This window comes from Misgurnus anguillicaudatus, chromosome 8 (genome assembly GCF_027580225.2).
Source record: "Misgurnus anguillicaudatus chromosome 8, ASM2758022v2, whole genome shotgun sequence".
Lineage (NCBI taxonomy): Eukaryota > Metazoa > Chordata > Actinopteri > Cypriniformes > Cobitidae > Misgurnus > Misgurnus anguillicaudatus.
In genome coordinates this window covers 32025076-32040842 of record NC_073344.2, presented here as the reverse complement: position 1 = coordinate 32040842, position 15767 = coordinate 32025076, and the positions used below count along the sequence as shown (strand labels likewise).

At 34.6% G+C, this 15767-nt stretch overlaps 1 protein-coding gene across 2 annotated transcripts; it reads right to left on the bottom strand.

The window, feature by feature from the left end:
• Nucleotides 1-8467: 8467 nt before the first annotated feature.
• LOC129451048 (uncharacterized) lies at nucleotides 8468-15357 on the bottom strand. 2 transcript variants are annotated; one of them, XM_055214101.2, is made up of 8 exons: nucleotides 15201-15357; nucleotides 13737-13865; nucleotides 13492-13631; nucleotides 12996-13314; nucleotides 12266-12394; nucleotides 12027-12151; nucleotides 9916-10685; nucleotides 8468-9599 (listed from the first exon to the last, which is right to left on the bottom strand). In XM_055214101.2, exons 3-8 carry the CDS (start codon nucleotides 13595-13597, stop codon nucleotides 9402-9404), a joined length of 1647 nt encoding a protein of 548 aa, XP_055070076.2. In that variant the 5' UTR covers nucleotides 13598-13631; nucleotides 13737-13865; nucleotides 15201-15357; the 3' UTR covers nucleotides 8468-9401. The 2 variants fall into 2 exon arrangements, with proteins under 2 accessions (XP_055070076.2, XP_055070075.2); XM_055214100.2 differs by lacking the exon at nucleotides 15201-15357 and adding an exon at nucleotides 14259-15181.
• Nucleotides 15358-15767: the final 410 nt, after the last annotated feature.

The following is a 15767-nucleotide window of genomic DNA, read 5'->3' as shown; positions in this document are numbered from 1 at the left end:
TCCTATGGGGGGGGGGGGTCATGTAACAAAAAACTGTCACTACATTATTTTTATCATCAGATGACCTTGAAATATTAAAACTACATTCTGAGAGCCTTCTACACTCAAAAAAATAAAAAGTTGGATTTACTTAAAAAAACTTCGTCAAGTGGGTTCCACATAGCTTTGTTAAGTAATGTCAACAAATAAAATGTAAGTAGTATTTACTAAAAAAGTTTGTGTAAAATTGACAATTTTAATGTTGCATGGACTAAAGAAATCCTAGTAAAGTCACTATTATGAAACATTTAATTGATGAAAACAAAATTAAAAATAATGATTTAATAACTCCATAACAACGAATCAATCAATCAGAGTGCAGCTGCTCAATACAACCTTTATTTAATTACAGTTTAACAAACATATCACAATCATATTTGAAATGCAATGTAACATTTCAAACCGTTTGTTGGTTTGTTTTGATCTAAAATATATCAGAACAAGTTAATTAACTTAAACTTGGCCACTTATTACTCAGGTACCTATCTAATCGTGCTACACTTTTGCAAGAGGGTACAACAATTCTTCCAGAACAACAATTTACCCATAATACACTGCAGCATCATCAGCCAATGAGATGCAAGTCTGTATTGGTTTTATTAATCTGTTACTTTTACACAACAATGTTATATTGGCTAAACAAATAATTTTGAAGTAAAGCTGACAAGACACAGTCTTTTGTTGAAATTACTAAGTTAAATTAGTCATATGCCGTTACTTGTGTTTGTTAAGTAAAGTGAACAAGAAATTATTTAGTAAAACTGACTTCAACCAAGTTCATTTTTTTGAGTGTAGTGATATATAGTTTGTCATGATTTTTTAGGTTTAGAGTAGGGTTTTAGTGTTATAAATATGTAAAAACAAATTTGGCCCACCTGTGGCCCTGTGACATTTTAGAAACTGACTCTCACTACGTCATTATTTTCCCAAAATGGTGATGATAAATGAAAACTACACTCTTAGTGCTTTCAAATGATATATAGTTTGTCATGATTGGATAAGAATTCACATGCAAAACACTGAAGTAAATGTAGGCGTCCCGCTGGCGGGACAATGACATTTCACAGGATATAAATGTTTTGAGGCACACTCTCTTCATAAATGAATCAATTACTCACCCTACATAATTTCTTTTATAAAACACTGTTCAAATGTGTATTCTTAGACATTTCCACCAATATATAGTTTGTTGTGATACACATAAAATAAGCCCCGACATCAGGAGCTGACGCAAAGCAGAGGGTCTTGTATCACACTTAACAAACGTCTGCCTGTACATTATCCCGCATATTACACGTCTATTTACAATCACCCCATTGGTAGATATTTAAGGTTTTAAGCACAAATTCACTTAAATTTTATATTTTTTGTCTAAAAGACGTATTTTCTTAGGTCATATCACGAAAACACATCTTGATTTAAGAATTTAGATATTTGTTCTGAACAAGATTTTTTGCAGCGAGTGTGTGGGAAGTCCTGAATGTATTTGTGTTTGATGTTGCTTCCTGTTCACCTCCATGCATTTTCTACTAGCAGCATCATATTACAAATTGCACATCCCCCACGACAACAGCACAGACTTGTATTTACACCAAAATGGATTACTCTATACTGTATAAGACCGAAAAGTATTGTCATTTTGCTTTTCTGTGGTGTATACTATATAAGAAACTGGATGAATTCATCCAAAAGCATCCATACTATATTGTGGAGGAAACATTGTGGAGCTAGTTTGAGTAATCGCTTAAAAATAAAAATGTCAACTTTAATTTTCTATGTTATGTACAAATTTGTCATTTCCAGTTTACAGCATTTAACTAGTTATGTGTATTATGTGTAATAAACTTCCCAGTACAAATTGCTGTGAGAAATATCCATGAATGCAGTACTGAACATTTATACAGATAAATGTTCTGGTTTTCTGCTTTAATTGCTCGGAATCAATTCATTTTATGATCTTTCATAATGATGTCTTGTTGAAAATGAACTAGCTTGCCACGCTTTGGATATTTTTTCAAACAAATCTCCCTTAGTAGGATGTACATTCAACAGCCAAAGCTTATTTCACCTGAAAAATCATGCACAACCACAGCAGACTGGAAAGAACAGACGGGATAGAGATGGGAGATCAAAGGAAAAAAGAGGGATGTAATGAGGAAGTGATGTGGGAAGATAACCAGAAAAGATGGATGGATAGAAACGCAGATTAAAAGCTATTCAAACTTTATTATTAGGTGGGTGGGGCTAAAACCTATGACCTTTGGCGGTGCTAACCCAATGCTTAGCTACAGGAACACTTATCACTCTTTACAGTTTAACATATCATGGTTATGGTTAGTGATGGGTTTGAGATGTTTCAATATGCATTTATATGAAGAATCATATTTGAAGAAGCAGGACGATGGACCCTGAACATTGAAGAAAGGCTAAAACATATCACATCTACCACTTGTGCTTCTGTCCCCCTCCTACATTTGTCTAATAAGCTTCATGAGCCAGACAAACTCAACACAATCAGCAGGAACAAAATACTCCCAACATACACCAAGGGTGATTGTTTGAAATCCTACCACTAGCGGGCTGGTAGTCTCATACTAAAAGTCTGGAAACCAAGGGATCGCCCAATCGGCCATATGAGTGACACGTAAACCAACCAATCAAGTTTAGTTAAAATATCTCTTTCAGGTTTCAATAACTGCTTCAAGCTAAACTCTTGAACATCTTTTAAGGACTGTATGCTGCGTTCTTTTAAAAAGGCAGTGTTTATTGGACCTTTATGAAACATACTGTCACTAATGTAAACATAACAGCTTTCTTCTTCGATCAGATGACATTGTGGGTTTTCCAGGTATTAAAGATCGCGATACACACGTCTCTTAAACATCCTCTATAGTCCAACCAGAGGACGACTTCGAATCTGCTAAAGTGCTTCCAAGTAAGTGTACCGTATGAATCAGATGTTCAGCCAATGGTCTGTGGGCGTGACATCTGAGGATGAGACTAGAGGGCTGGTATCTAAAATTACATATTAAGAAGTAATAAAACAATACCTCACCCTGACAATACCAGACCCAATGTGGTGAAGTGGTTATGACTAAAGCAGGTTGTTGGATCAACTGCATGGAGTAAGAGCTGTAAAACCTTGAGCAGGGCATTTAAAGTCCACTGTCAACTTAAATGCCAGCAAAATAAAATAAAAAGCCTAAATAAATAAAAATGCCCCCCAAAAGTAAAAGACTTACTGCAACTTTGCCAAATACATAGAAAAATCTATATTTAATTTATTGTAAACAATTGTAATACAAATATGATTGTATAAATAAAAAATGTATAATTTTATAAAAAAATTTGTTTTCACTTTTTTAGTTATGTGACTTACCAGCCTGATCTTACGAGAAATCATACGTATGTTATGAGTTGGCTAGTTTGTATGAATTCATACGAAGTAAATAATAGAAAAACATGCGACGTCAGAGCCGATGGTGTAGTGGACAGTGCTCCGACATGTGGTGCTTTGGCACTTTCGGCAACCCGAGTTCGATTCCCAGCTCGTGGTCATTTGCTGTATCCATACCCCTCTCTCCTCCCTGTACTTTCCTGTCCTCTTGCCTTAAATAAAGGCAAAAATGATAACAAAAGAAAAACATACGATTATCATAAACAAAACAATGAAATCCCATGCCTGACCCCATAAGCAAATTGTATAAAAAAAATGCATGAATGTGGTCGTACAAATTAATACGAATTAGCCACCTCGTAAAATACATATTAATTGCCATGAGATAGCGCTGGACTACTACACTTTATCAGTCTGTGCGCTCATAGAAAGGATGTGTTATTTTTTCCACATCTTTTTTGTGTTAAGCTTTTAACACATTATAGGTCTTTTTCTGTTGATTTTGTGTTTAAATAAAACACAAATTTTGTTAATAAAACACAAATTTTGTTAAAAGTAACACAAAATGTGTTGTTTCGCAGAGATGGGTGGATTCTAGGACAACGCATTTAGTGTGTTGTCCCAGAATCAACACTACACTGCAAAAAATGATTTTCAAGAAAAAAATTCTTAGTATTTTTGTCTTATATTTTTTGTCTAAAAATTCTTAAATTAAGATGCTTTTTCTTGATGAGCAAAACGACCCAAGAAATTAAGTCTAGTAAGACCAAAGTAAGTGATTTTGTGCATAAAACAAGCAAAAAATCTGCCAATGGGGTAAGCTAATTTTTCTTGAATTTAGTGTTTAAGAAAAATGTTCAAGATTTTTTACTTACACCATTGGCAGATTTTTTAGCTTGTTTTATGCACAAAATCACTTAAATTTGATATTTTGGTCTAAAAACTAGACGTATTTTCTTGCGTTGTTTTGCTCATTAAGAAAAAGCATCATAAGATTTTTTTTTTTACATATTTTTACTGAAAACAAGACAAAAATACTAAGTATTTTTTTTTCTTAAAAATCATTTTTGCAGTCTTAGCATTTTTGTCTTGTTTTCAGTGGAAATATCTCAAAATAAGTTTTCTTTTTTTCTTAATTTAAGCAAAAATGTCTCACCCCATTAGCAGATAATTTTGCTTGTTTTAAGCACAAATTCACCTAAATTGTATAATTTTGTAGAAAAACTAGACTTATTTTCTTAGGTCATTTTTGCTCATCAAGAAAATACACTGCAAAAAAATTATTTTCAAGAAAACAAAATATCAAACATTTTTTAAATTAAGATGTTTTTTCTTGATGAGCAAAACGACCCAAGGAAATGAGTCTAGTTTTTAGACCAAAAATATCAAATTTAATAAAACAAGCAAAAAAATCTGCCAATGAGGTAAGCAAATTTTTCTTGAATTTAGTGTTTAAGTGGCGGATTTTTTTGCTTGTTTTATGCGCAAAATCGCTTGAATTTTATATGTTGGTCTAAAAACTAGACCTATTTTCTTGCGTTGTTTTGCTCATCAAGAAAAAGCACCTTAATTTAAGAATTTTTAGATATTTTTATCGAAAACAAAAAATACCAATAACTTTTTTTTAATAACTTTTTGCCGTGTACATCTTGATTAAATAATTTTAAGATATTTCTACTGAAAACAAGACAAAAATACTAAGAAAGAAAGGTATTTTTTGAAGTGTAATGTGTTGTTTTTAACACATCCGTTCTGAGGGTATGTGTTTCATGGGAATTGAACCCACAACCTTTTACACTACTACTAATACAATGCTCTACCAGATATACCAGCTGTTGAAACACTTCTACAGTCGTTATTTTATTTTTAAATTGTTTTATCAGCTGTAGTCCCTCATACAAGAGATGGAAACAGGATTTTTCCCGATTACAATGATTTATTACTCATTTATACCTCTACATTCAAGTGACTGGCCCTTTAAATCTTGCCTGTGCCCTTCCCACACTATGTAGCCTACCGCAAGATTCCTCATAAACTGATTATTTGCTGCTTTTCTTGATTAAACGGGCCCTTATTGGAAAAATATTGTGATTTTGTTTCTGTAAAATATGATACCAGCGTGTGACCTTGCATACCTCCCTCTGGCAGTGGTTCGTCCTGCATTGATCTTCATTTCAGTGCTGCATTATTTGGACTGCTGTTTATGGCCTGAAGTCACAGCCAAAATGAGATGAAGCCAAGACTCCACAACTCATAGACATCCATCATCGAGAATTAAAAAGTGGATGAAACAGGAAATGTGAGAATTAGAACAATCCAGTAAGAGGAAAGCCTACACTGTGTTCTAACCAGGCGAAATCTGTCAGCTTTCTAGTGACGAGCAATTTGTCTGCCTGCAATAAAAATGGTGCATGATGTGACACAATCTCAGCAAAAACAAGATATTTCATGTTTATAAGAACTAAATTTTGTACCAGTTAGACATAAAAGAGATTTTATTTATCCTTGGTTTTTAGAGTGTTGCCCCTGTTATATAAACATGATATTTTCAACATTCATCAACATATTTGTTTTGTTATTGCATAAAACCACACATGGTGCAACAAGCAGACTGTACGTATATTCTTATTTACAGCTAGAATCCTGTTACAGGTTATTATTTACGGGTAATTATTTTGTTAAATATAACAGTCTACTGAAAGTCCATGTCGAGGATAAAATAAATGCTGTATGTCTTTAAAGGGCATTTAAGCTTTCGGCTTTGAACCCAAAAAAAACAAAAACAAAAAACTGGCCACAAAAGTATAGAGATCTACTCTATGTGCAATGTAGAGATATGACATATATAATATTATATAATCACTTTCTTTTGTCATAGAGTTAAGCACTTTGCTCCCAGATTGCTTAGATGGTGCTTTTGAAATGAATAAATCCTGTGAAGCTAAAAAAAAAAATACTGTAAAAAAGTTTAAAATTAGACAAAATCTAAAAAAAATAAAGTATACTTAAATGTACTAAAATATACTTAAAAACCAGTAGGTACATTTGTAGTACATTGTGTAAGTGTTATTTACTAGGGTTGCATAACGATAAATTGCAGAATAAAAGTTTTGTTTACATGATACATATGTGTGTGTACTGTGTATAATAATTATGTGCGCACACACACACACACGCATGTATATATTTAAGAAATATTGCATATTTAAGTATTTTAGTGCACTTTTTAGAGCACTACCTTGGTAGTGGTAGAGCCATAGTGTAAAGAAAACATACCTGCAGCCAGCATTCCTGCATCCATACTATCCGCAATATATTGGATTAAAGGAATATTTAATTTTCTTAAAAGAAAAATCCAGACAATCCACTCACCACCATGTCATCCAAAATGTTGATGTCTTTCTTTGTTCAGTCGAGAAGAAATTATGTTTTTTGAGGAAAACTTTGCAGAATTTTTCTCATTTTAATGGACTTTAATAGAGCCCAACATTTAATACTCAACTCAACACTCAACAGTCTTCCTCAACGGAGTTTCAAAGGACTATAAACGATCCCAAACGAGGCACAAGGGTCCCATCCAGCGAAACGATTGTTATTTTTGACAAGAAAAATAACAAATTTACACTTTTAAACCACAACTTCTCGTCTAGATCCGGTCCAGCGCGACCTAACGTAAATGCGTGGTGACGTAGGGAGGTCACGTGTTACATTTATAAAACCCACATTTGTGGACCATTGTAAACAATAAACTGACACAAAGACATTAATTAGTATCAGTTGACACACAACAACGTAGGAACGGTCCTCTTTATCAACACTTGTAAACACTGGGGCGGAGTTTCGCGTTCGTCCTCTGTGGCGTCATGATGTCTTGCGTGGGGTCGCGCTGGCACATCACGACCGGATCTAGACGAGAAGTTGTGGTTTAAAAGTGTATATTTGTTATTTTTATTGTCAAAAATGACAATCGTTTTGCTAAGACCCTTATGCCTCGTTTGGGATCGTTTATAGTCCTTTGAAACTCCGTTGAAAAAAACTGTTAAGTGTTGAGTTAAGTGTTAATTGTTGGTGTCTATTAAAGTCCATTAAAATGAGAAAAATCCTGCAATGTTTTCCTCAAAAAACATAATTTTTTCTCGACTGAACAAAAAAGACATCAACATTTTGGATGGCATGGTGGTGAGTAAATTATCTGAATTTTTCTTTTAAGAAAATTGAATATTCCTTTAAGTGATGCTGGGAATATGTTTTCTTTAAGAAATGGCTCTCAAAATTAAAAGTTTTTTAGATATCTCTCATTTTCATCTCTGCTGCATATGCATTCAAGCTGTACATTTTATAGTAATTATTTGCTGCCACCTAGCGGCCAATGATTTTTTTCCCAAATAAAATATACTAGAGCTAGGCAGTAGCATTTTAGCTTAAAAATAATAAAAATATCTTGATTTAGCATGTTTTTTGTGCTTTTTTGAATAAATAACGTACAATCACTAGACTATCATCATGATGATCAATCAAATCCTTTTAACAGTTTATTTTACAGACTTTACAGACAAGGTGCCAAAGAATGCATTAAAAATATTATATTTGTTTCTTTAATATCTACTTAGGAGATATGGTGATTATTAAGTGCAAAAATTATTAAGAGATGGTTTAACATGTCCATTTACAACCCTAGCATTTGCCTTTTGAATGAAATAGACTATTATTACCTTATTTGAAAGTGTCATGAATAATAATGTTAAACTCTGCTCTGATTGGCTGTTGCTCAGAGGCTCATTTCATTAGCTCTCTGTATATGTAAAAAGACCTTATGTTTGATCCTGTATCAGACAAAAATACAGAATTTGAGGAATAATCAATAGTTTGGATATTTTTAATGGACGTTTCTGAGAGATAAGTTTGTATTTTTTCCCAGTATGGACCTGCAAAACGTAACTGTAACATCAAAAGTAGAACTTCAGCCGAAATGCTAACATATAGCGCTAACTCAGCAGTCACAACTTTGTTTTTAGCATTATAACAACAACATTGTACTTAATTTGTAATTTAATGTCGGGGCGCAACGTCACAGTTGGTCTCATGTTGAGATCTTTGGCATGCACAAGGTTTAATGTTTGAGGCTTATGATGTCATTACCATGTACAGAAATCGTATTATTCATACAGTTTTTCATTCTACAACAGCTTTTAAGGTGGCCAATTTTAATCCTTAGTAAATTCTTAAAAATATTAACATTATAAACTTAACACCAACATATGAAATTAAATTAAGGACATGCATCAGAAAAAAATGGAAATGTTAGATTAAGTTTGTAATAGGGCTGGCCAATACTTTGAAGTGTGTTCCAGGGAAATAAAAATGTACAATATATAATTTTTAGTTGCATTAAATTAAAATACTCAAGTTGGCTAAAACTACCTTATTAAATGTTTACTTAATGGTTGGACTGCACAACTGATAATATAAAACTAACAAAACAATACAACATTTACTGTGGGTGTCATAATAATTATTACACGGCTCTCTGGAATGCTTGATTCTGATTGGTCAGTTGAGACATTTGCAGGTTCGATCTTTTCAAATAATAACCGCTCCAAAGTAATAACGCATAGCCGGACTACTTGTATGCTTAAAATCCCTCCGCGCCAACAAAGATTACTGTTTGGCGCCATCTTGTGACAAACACTGGACAACCACAATTAAGAATGGAACATTTTGACATTAATTTTAACATGTACGGAAAAAACTAAACATTTAAACATTGGATAGAAGAACGAACAACGACAAGACACAGAGAGCTTACTGAGACTGAACTTGACAAATATGTTTGTAACATTAACATTAACAGATTTGGCTGAGATTCGCCAATTTTGGGTGCATAAGCTGCTGAAACTGGTGGCCTCCTCTCTCTCAAGATCACTTACCATGATCTCCAGAACTAAAAGAAGATATTTGTTGGCAGTCAAATGATAATTTCTACTAAATACTTCACTGACTGCTCTACTTCGGTTCCCGCATTAACAGTGGCTGGTGGATCTGCATATATGGTGCTCGTTTCATCTTCTATACAGTCAGTAGTCACTTTATCATAGCTGTGTTCTTCAATAATCCTCCCAGTACTGATCATGGGACTATCCTGGGAGCAATGTTTAGCTGAATTCTGGAGAGAAGAGCGGGACAAAAGTAAAAATTTTCAGAAAAACATCATTTAACAATTCTATGCAAATGTGAACCTTATACGTTTTTAAACATACTGGCATCTAAAGTAAGTATTGTATCCAAGTATTTTAACACATGTAACAAGAAACAACTTGTAATAAGCAAAAAACAAAACAAACAAACAAATTTTAATGTTTTAAAAATGTAAAAGATGATGAATTCACAAGATATTTGGCAGCCCTTACAGTGCCTTAAAATGTCTTAATGCAAATGTAGTCAGGGCTCCTAGAAAATTGCTAGTTATTTTCGACACCTACCTTATCCATGGGCCTTATCCGTGGGCTTTTTGTTGCCTTCTTTGTTGTTGCAAGAATGTTGGGGTTAAAGCCAGATTTGAAATCATCAGACTTCATAAGCTTCTGCAGCGTGCGGACAGATGGCATAGAAAACACGTTTAACAGTAGCTTGTAACATTTTGGACTGGCGCGTAGCAGAGACAAGAAGAAAGCTTTGTCCTGAGTGGTCCACCGAAAACCATTAGCTTTCCGCTGAGACACACGTATCTGTGTTCTCACAAAAGCATATGTTTTGGCTGGTAAGAGCTTCTGCAGCTCCTCCATCACTGTCTCCTTATTGACAGATGGCTTCCTGGTCTTCATTAGCTGGGTCATGTTCCTTATTTTCGCCTTCATTCTGCACACCTGTACCCTTAGATTCTTAATATTCTTTTTTAGGGCCTTTTCCCTGGCAGCAGCAGCTTCAAGGTCTGTTGGCAATGACACTGGTGGCGACACCACCACTGGCGGCGACACCACCACTGGCGGCGACACCACCACTGGCGGCGACACCACCACTGGCGGCGACACCACCACTGGCGGCGACACCACCACTGGTGGCGACACCACCACTGGTGGCGACACCACCACTGGTGGCGACACAGGTGGCAATAGTCCTGTCAGTGGAGTTGAAGGTCCTGCTACAGAAGCGTCATGTGATGTAAAGTCAGTCTCTGAATCAGCGGGTTGTTCAACACTGTCTGCAGTGGATGCGACTGCATTTGGCAGGTCAAAGATAAAACTTTTTGTGCCTGTAAAACAAATTTTGGAAGAGTATTAACTGAAATCACATCACAGCAAAACACTTATTTGGTTGATTCTCACGAAACCCAGACTTAGAAGGTGTCCAGCATCAGATTTTTTTAAAAGCCATTGAAGCCAATTTTTTTGCATGTATAAGATTACTTACTTTAACCATTACTTTTAGACTAGAGGATTTAAAAAATATTTCCTATAGAATTATTCACATTTTTTAGATTATTATTACCAAAAATTATCATTACGCAACATGATAATACATTAAATATATGCATTTAAAACTCATGTTTCGGTAATGAGAACTAAAAAAGTTGTCTAGGTACTATAACAAACAAAATGTTAACTTTTATCTGGAGAGGAAAAATAAGAACTGCTTACCTGGTAGCCATCTTGAGTGTCACAGTCAATTATGTCCCTTCCAACATTTTTTTTTAAATGTTAGTTCCTTGATGGCTTAAACAATGATTGAAAATTGTTGCGGAGGATAAGAAAATTTTTCTTGGACACATTTATATTCCTTATTATTGTCTCTACATTTGCAAATGATCTCCAAATACAACATGTTTCTTTACTGTACATGTTTATAGTATAACATGCACTGAAGCTTTTTATTTTTTAGAATTTTTAATTATAAATATTTCCATGTCAACGAAACAATCCAGTCATGGACACGTTGCGGTAATGAAAATTTTCCCCTTAAATGTGGAAAAAACAACAATATTGGTTTGTATGATGTCATTTGAAATCATGTGCCAAAAAGTACATTTACTTTTTTATCAAAATGATTCATGACACCTGACAAGTCTAAAAAAAAGTTAGTTCCTTGAGGGCTTAAACAATGATTGAAAATTGTTACGGAGGATGAGAAAATTGGTCTTGGACACATTTATATTCCTTATTTTTGTCTCTACATTTAACAATGATCACCAAATAGCACATGTTTCTTTACTGTAATGTTTATAGTATAACATGCTCTGAAGCTTTTTATTTTGTAGATTTTTTTATTATAAATTTTCCATGTCAAAGAACCCATGGACACGTTGCGGTAATGAAAATGTTCTCCTTAAATGTTGAAAAAACAACAAAATTGGTTTGTATGTCATTTGAAATCATGTGCAAAATAGTACGTGAAGAGATGTTTGTAACTGTGTGCTTACTTTGATACTCTTACTTTGCATTTACTTTATCAAAAATGTTTCATGACACCTCATAAGTCTAATTTTGCGAGAATCACCCATTTTTACTTAAAACCATAAGACTTTACTCAAAAATTTGACTGGCATCTCAAAGTATTCCTGTATTCATTCCTATATATTCCATATTATTTAGCTTACGTTTCTTTGATGGCAACTCCTGATGCTTCTTTGGTCTCTTTCTTTTTATCTTCAAGTCCAATGGGGCTGGTGGGTCAGGGGCATTAACTACTGTGGGCACCGCATTCCATTTCAATCCCGCATGGCTGTAGGGTAATGAGATAGATATAGTACCAGTCAAAAGTTTATTTTCCCCAAATATTTTGCATGTTTATGATTTATTTGAAGGCAATTTCAGTGATATTTTCCTGTATACATACACATCACATGATCTCTTAAACTGGCTAGCATCAAAATGTGCACTGCACACCCTATAGTTCGTATTGAGCCGCTGTGAGCTCATCCCCATCAAAGACGCATTCCTGAGATTCTGCACCCACTTGGCACACCTGTAAAAAAAGTTATGTATGCAGGTATGTATTCATTTAACTTGTATAGTCAAGAGAATTTTAACACAAAATAAAAACCAAGAACTGTTGAGAGGAGGAAGAAATAACAGTTTTGGCCTAGCAAAAGAATTTAATAAAATATTATAACTTAGTTTAATATCCTTATAATTTATCATTATTATGGTTTCTATGACTAGTCTAGGACCTGCAGCATTTAGTCCAGACGGATCTGGCGTTTAGGGAGCCTGAAATCAGTATTTTTTGAAACCGGGTCCCCCCCAAATGATTTTGGACAACAACAGGCTTATGCCCATGCCATCTTTGTTTTTAGTGGATCCCTGTGGCAAAATTACAGCACCACATACTGTTCTTGCTACATCGTTTTATGTCGGTTTCAGTGGTTTTGTGTAGGCAGATATTTCTTGAGACGATGCAGCTTTTTAGAACAAAAAAAAAATAAAATAAGATTGGGTAGGGAAAGATCTGGCTTTGTGTGGATGTGGCTTTACTACTAAACTTTTAAAAGCTAAACGTAAGCAGGTGCATAGCGCTAGCAACTTCAAAACACACTATATTTTAACACTTATTATTTGAATATTACCTATCAGGTTCTTTGGGGAAACGATGAAAGGCAACATCTGAATTGTTACACTGATAGTTTTTGCAATGGATTGCAGAACACTGCGTTCTTTTATTCCACTTCAGACTTTTAATCTTCGTCTTCAGGTCATTTTCATCAGCAGCAGCTTCAAGTTTTGTTGGCAATGACACCGGTGGCAATGGTGGCGTCAGTGGCATTGAAGGGCCTGCTACAGAAGCATCAGGTGACGTAATATTTGTCTCTGAAACAATGGGTTGTTCATTATTGTCTGCAGTTGATGAGCCTGCATTTGACGGGTCAACAATATCATTATTTTTGCCTGTAAAACAAACACAAATTTGGAAAATCATGAACTAAAAATCACTTTCCAGCAAAAAAAAAAAACGTGTTACTTTCAAGACCACAAGCCTGCCCCTCTAAAATAGATAATGTGATGTACACTTTAAAAGCTTTTTCTCTGATATTAACTAGCATCTCAAAGTATCCCTATATTTACCAATATTTATCTTGCGTTTCTTTGGTGGTAACAGCTGACGCATCTTTGGTGGCTTTCTCTTTAACATCAAGTCCAATGGAGTTGACGGGTCAGGGGCATTAACCATTGTTGGCACTGCATCCCGTTTCAATCCTGCATGGCTATAAGGTAATAAGAAAGATAGACACAGTACCAGTCAAAGTTTCTTAAGCATTTATATGAAGGCAATTTTCTATATTATTGTAATTTTCCCAGTATATACATACACATCTGATGGTCTCTTAAACTGGCTATCATCAAAATGTGCACTGCACACCCTATGGTTTTGATTGAGCTGCTGAGAGCTTATCTCCTTCAAAGATGCATTCCCGAGATTCTGCACCCACCTGGCACACCTGTAAAAGACAGTATTGAAGACATGTGTATTTCATTATAAATTCAAGGATTTTATTAATGTTAGATTTCTTTCTAAATTAAGCATGACAGGTAAGAATAAAGTAATACGAGTTCATCTAATAACGTTAGACCATTTCCCAGGAGGTACAAATAGCGTTACATACAAAAAATACGTTTACAATTTTACCAAATACATTTAATAAGCTCATTCTAACTTGGTGTCATATATAAATTATTATTATGGTTTCTATGGCTACGACTTGCAGTACCTAAAATTAATTAAGTTTACTACTAGACTACTAACATTTAAAGTTTTTTACAAGTGCATATGATAGGTAACAGTTACCACTTCAAAACAAACAAGATTTTTACCGTTCGTAAAAAGTAATTACCTGTCAGGATCTCTGGGAAACCGATAAAATGCGATATCTTTACTGTCACATTGATCGTTTTTGCATTGGATTGCTGAACATTGTGGTTTTTCATTCAACTTCGACTTCTCTTTCGTTGGCATTCTGGCTGTTTCTGCGCTCTTGTTTTCACTCCAAAATGGCGACGAGAGGCGGGATTGTGTGTCGCCAGGATTTTTTCAAAATAATAGTCTCAGCAGTTATTAATTATACATTTATTAGCAGTGCAGTTTGTAATTGCCAAACTGAATGCTGTGCACAGAAGAAATGCAGCATTTTTAATGAAGACACTAGCAGCAAGGACATTGCGACGACGTCGAGTCCCATATGGTAAAGACAACTTCAGCGGAAACAGCTAGACGGTTAGTCACGTGGGTTTAATGTTAGCTCCGTCAAAATTATTCGCATTTGGGTTAGTAACAAAAACAGTTTGGGAAGATGAGAAATTCAAAAATCTTTTTTAAAATTCTTTTAAAAGTATGCATTGTAAGGGTGGAGTCACTACAGAGTGGTTCAGTCTGTAGGAACGCCGAAATGACTGAGAGAAACAACCCCTATAAATTGTTAGTGTTTCTTCTTTTTTATGCTTTAATAAAATATACAGAACAAAACAATGTATGGAACATAGTAGCGAGCTTTTTTAATGTGACGAGATTAATGAGCGTGTTCAACTTCATACGAAGTTGCAAGAACCAACAGATGGATGACATCAAAGTACCGCGAGAGCGATTTGAGAAATCTTAAAACAGTCTGCATTCGAAACGCTCTCGCGATACTTGGATGTCACCTGCTGTCGGTTTTTGCAACACCGCGTTAAATCACATTCATACCAACTATGGATATTTTATGCAGTTACGTTTCACAACAACATTTTCAGGAGTGCATAATTACAATAAAACAAAATATAAAGATGTTTTGTGTTACCTTTCGCCATGAACGTAGCCGTTGTCTATGGCATTTTCTCCGAACGACACAAAGAGGTTTGATTAAGTTACCATGGATGTTAAAATACAACCTGCAAACAACTACTGTGCGCCGCCATGTTTGTTTGTGGGAGGGCGACGTGGTCACGTGAGCAGCTACGTCATCGCTCTGTGGAAAACTCTAATATTTATCCCCTCATACATATAAAAAAAAATTATCCCCTCATATATATGTTCATTTGCAATAAAATAAATCTTTAAAAAAATTATCCACTCATATTTATATTTGAAATACCAGATTTTGTTGCTTTGAAATAGTTTATTTGTATCATAGTCGAAATATCAATTGCAGTTCGTGAAACAAATGAACATTTTTATCACTGATAATTTTTGTTAAAATGCATGTTGTTTTGCAATATGATCTGTAGTAAATAATAACAATACGCTTTTCTGTTTGATTATGTTATCCTCTTTGTTCACATCATAAAATAGATTTGTTGCGCCCTCTGCTGCCGTGTCACTGTAACAACATAAATAAATTCACAATAGGCAGGCTACTTGTCTTTTT

Excerpts from the sequence above, each read along its gene's own strand:
- LOC129451048 (XM_055214100.2), bottom strand. The coding sequence starts at position 14,380 with ATGCCAACGAAAGAGAAGTCGAAGTTGAATGAAAAACCACAATGTTCA. Across the intron at positions 13,632-13,736 it reads TTTAAGAGACCATCAGATGT|CCATGCAGGATTGAAACGGG; the intron begins GTATGTATATAC and ends ATTACCTTATAG. Across the intron at positions 12,395-12,995 it reads TTCCCCAAAGAACCTGATAG|GTGTGCCAAGTGGGTGCAGA; the intron begins GTAATATTCAAA and ends CTTTTTTTACAG.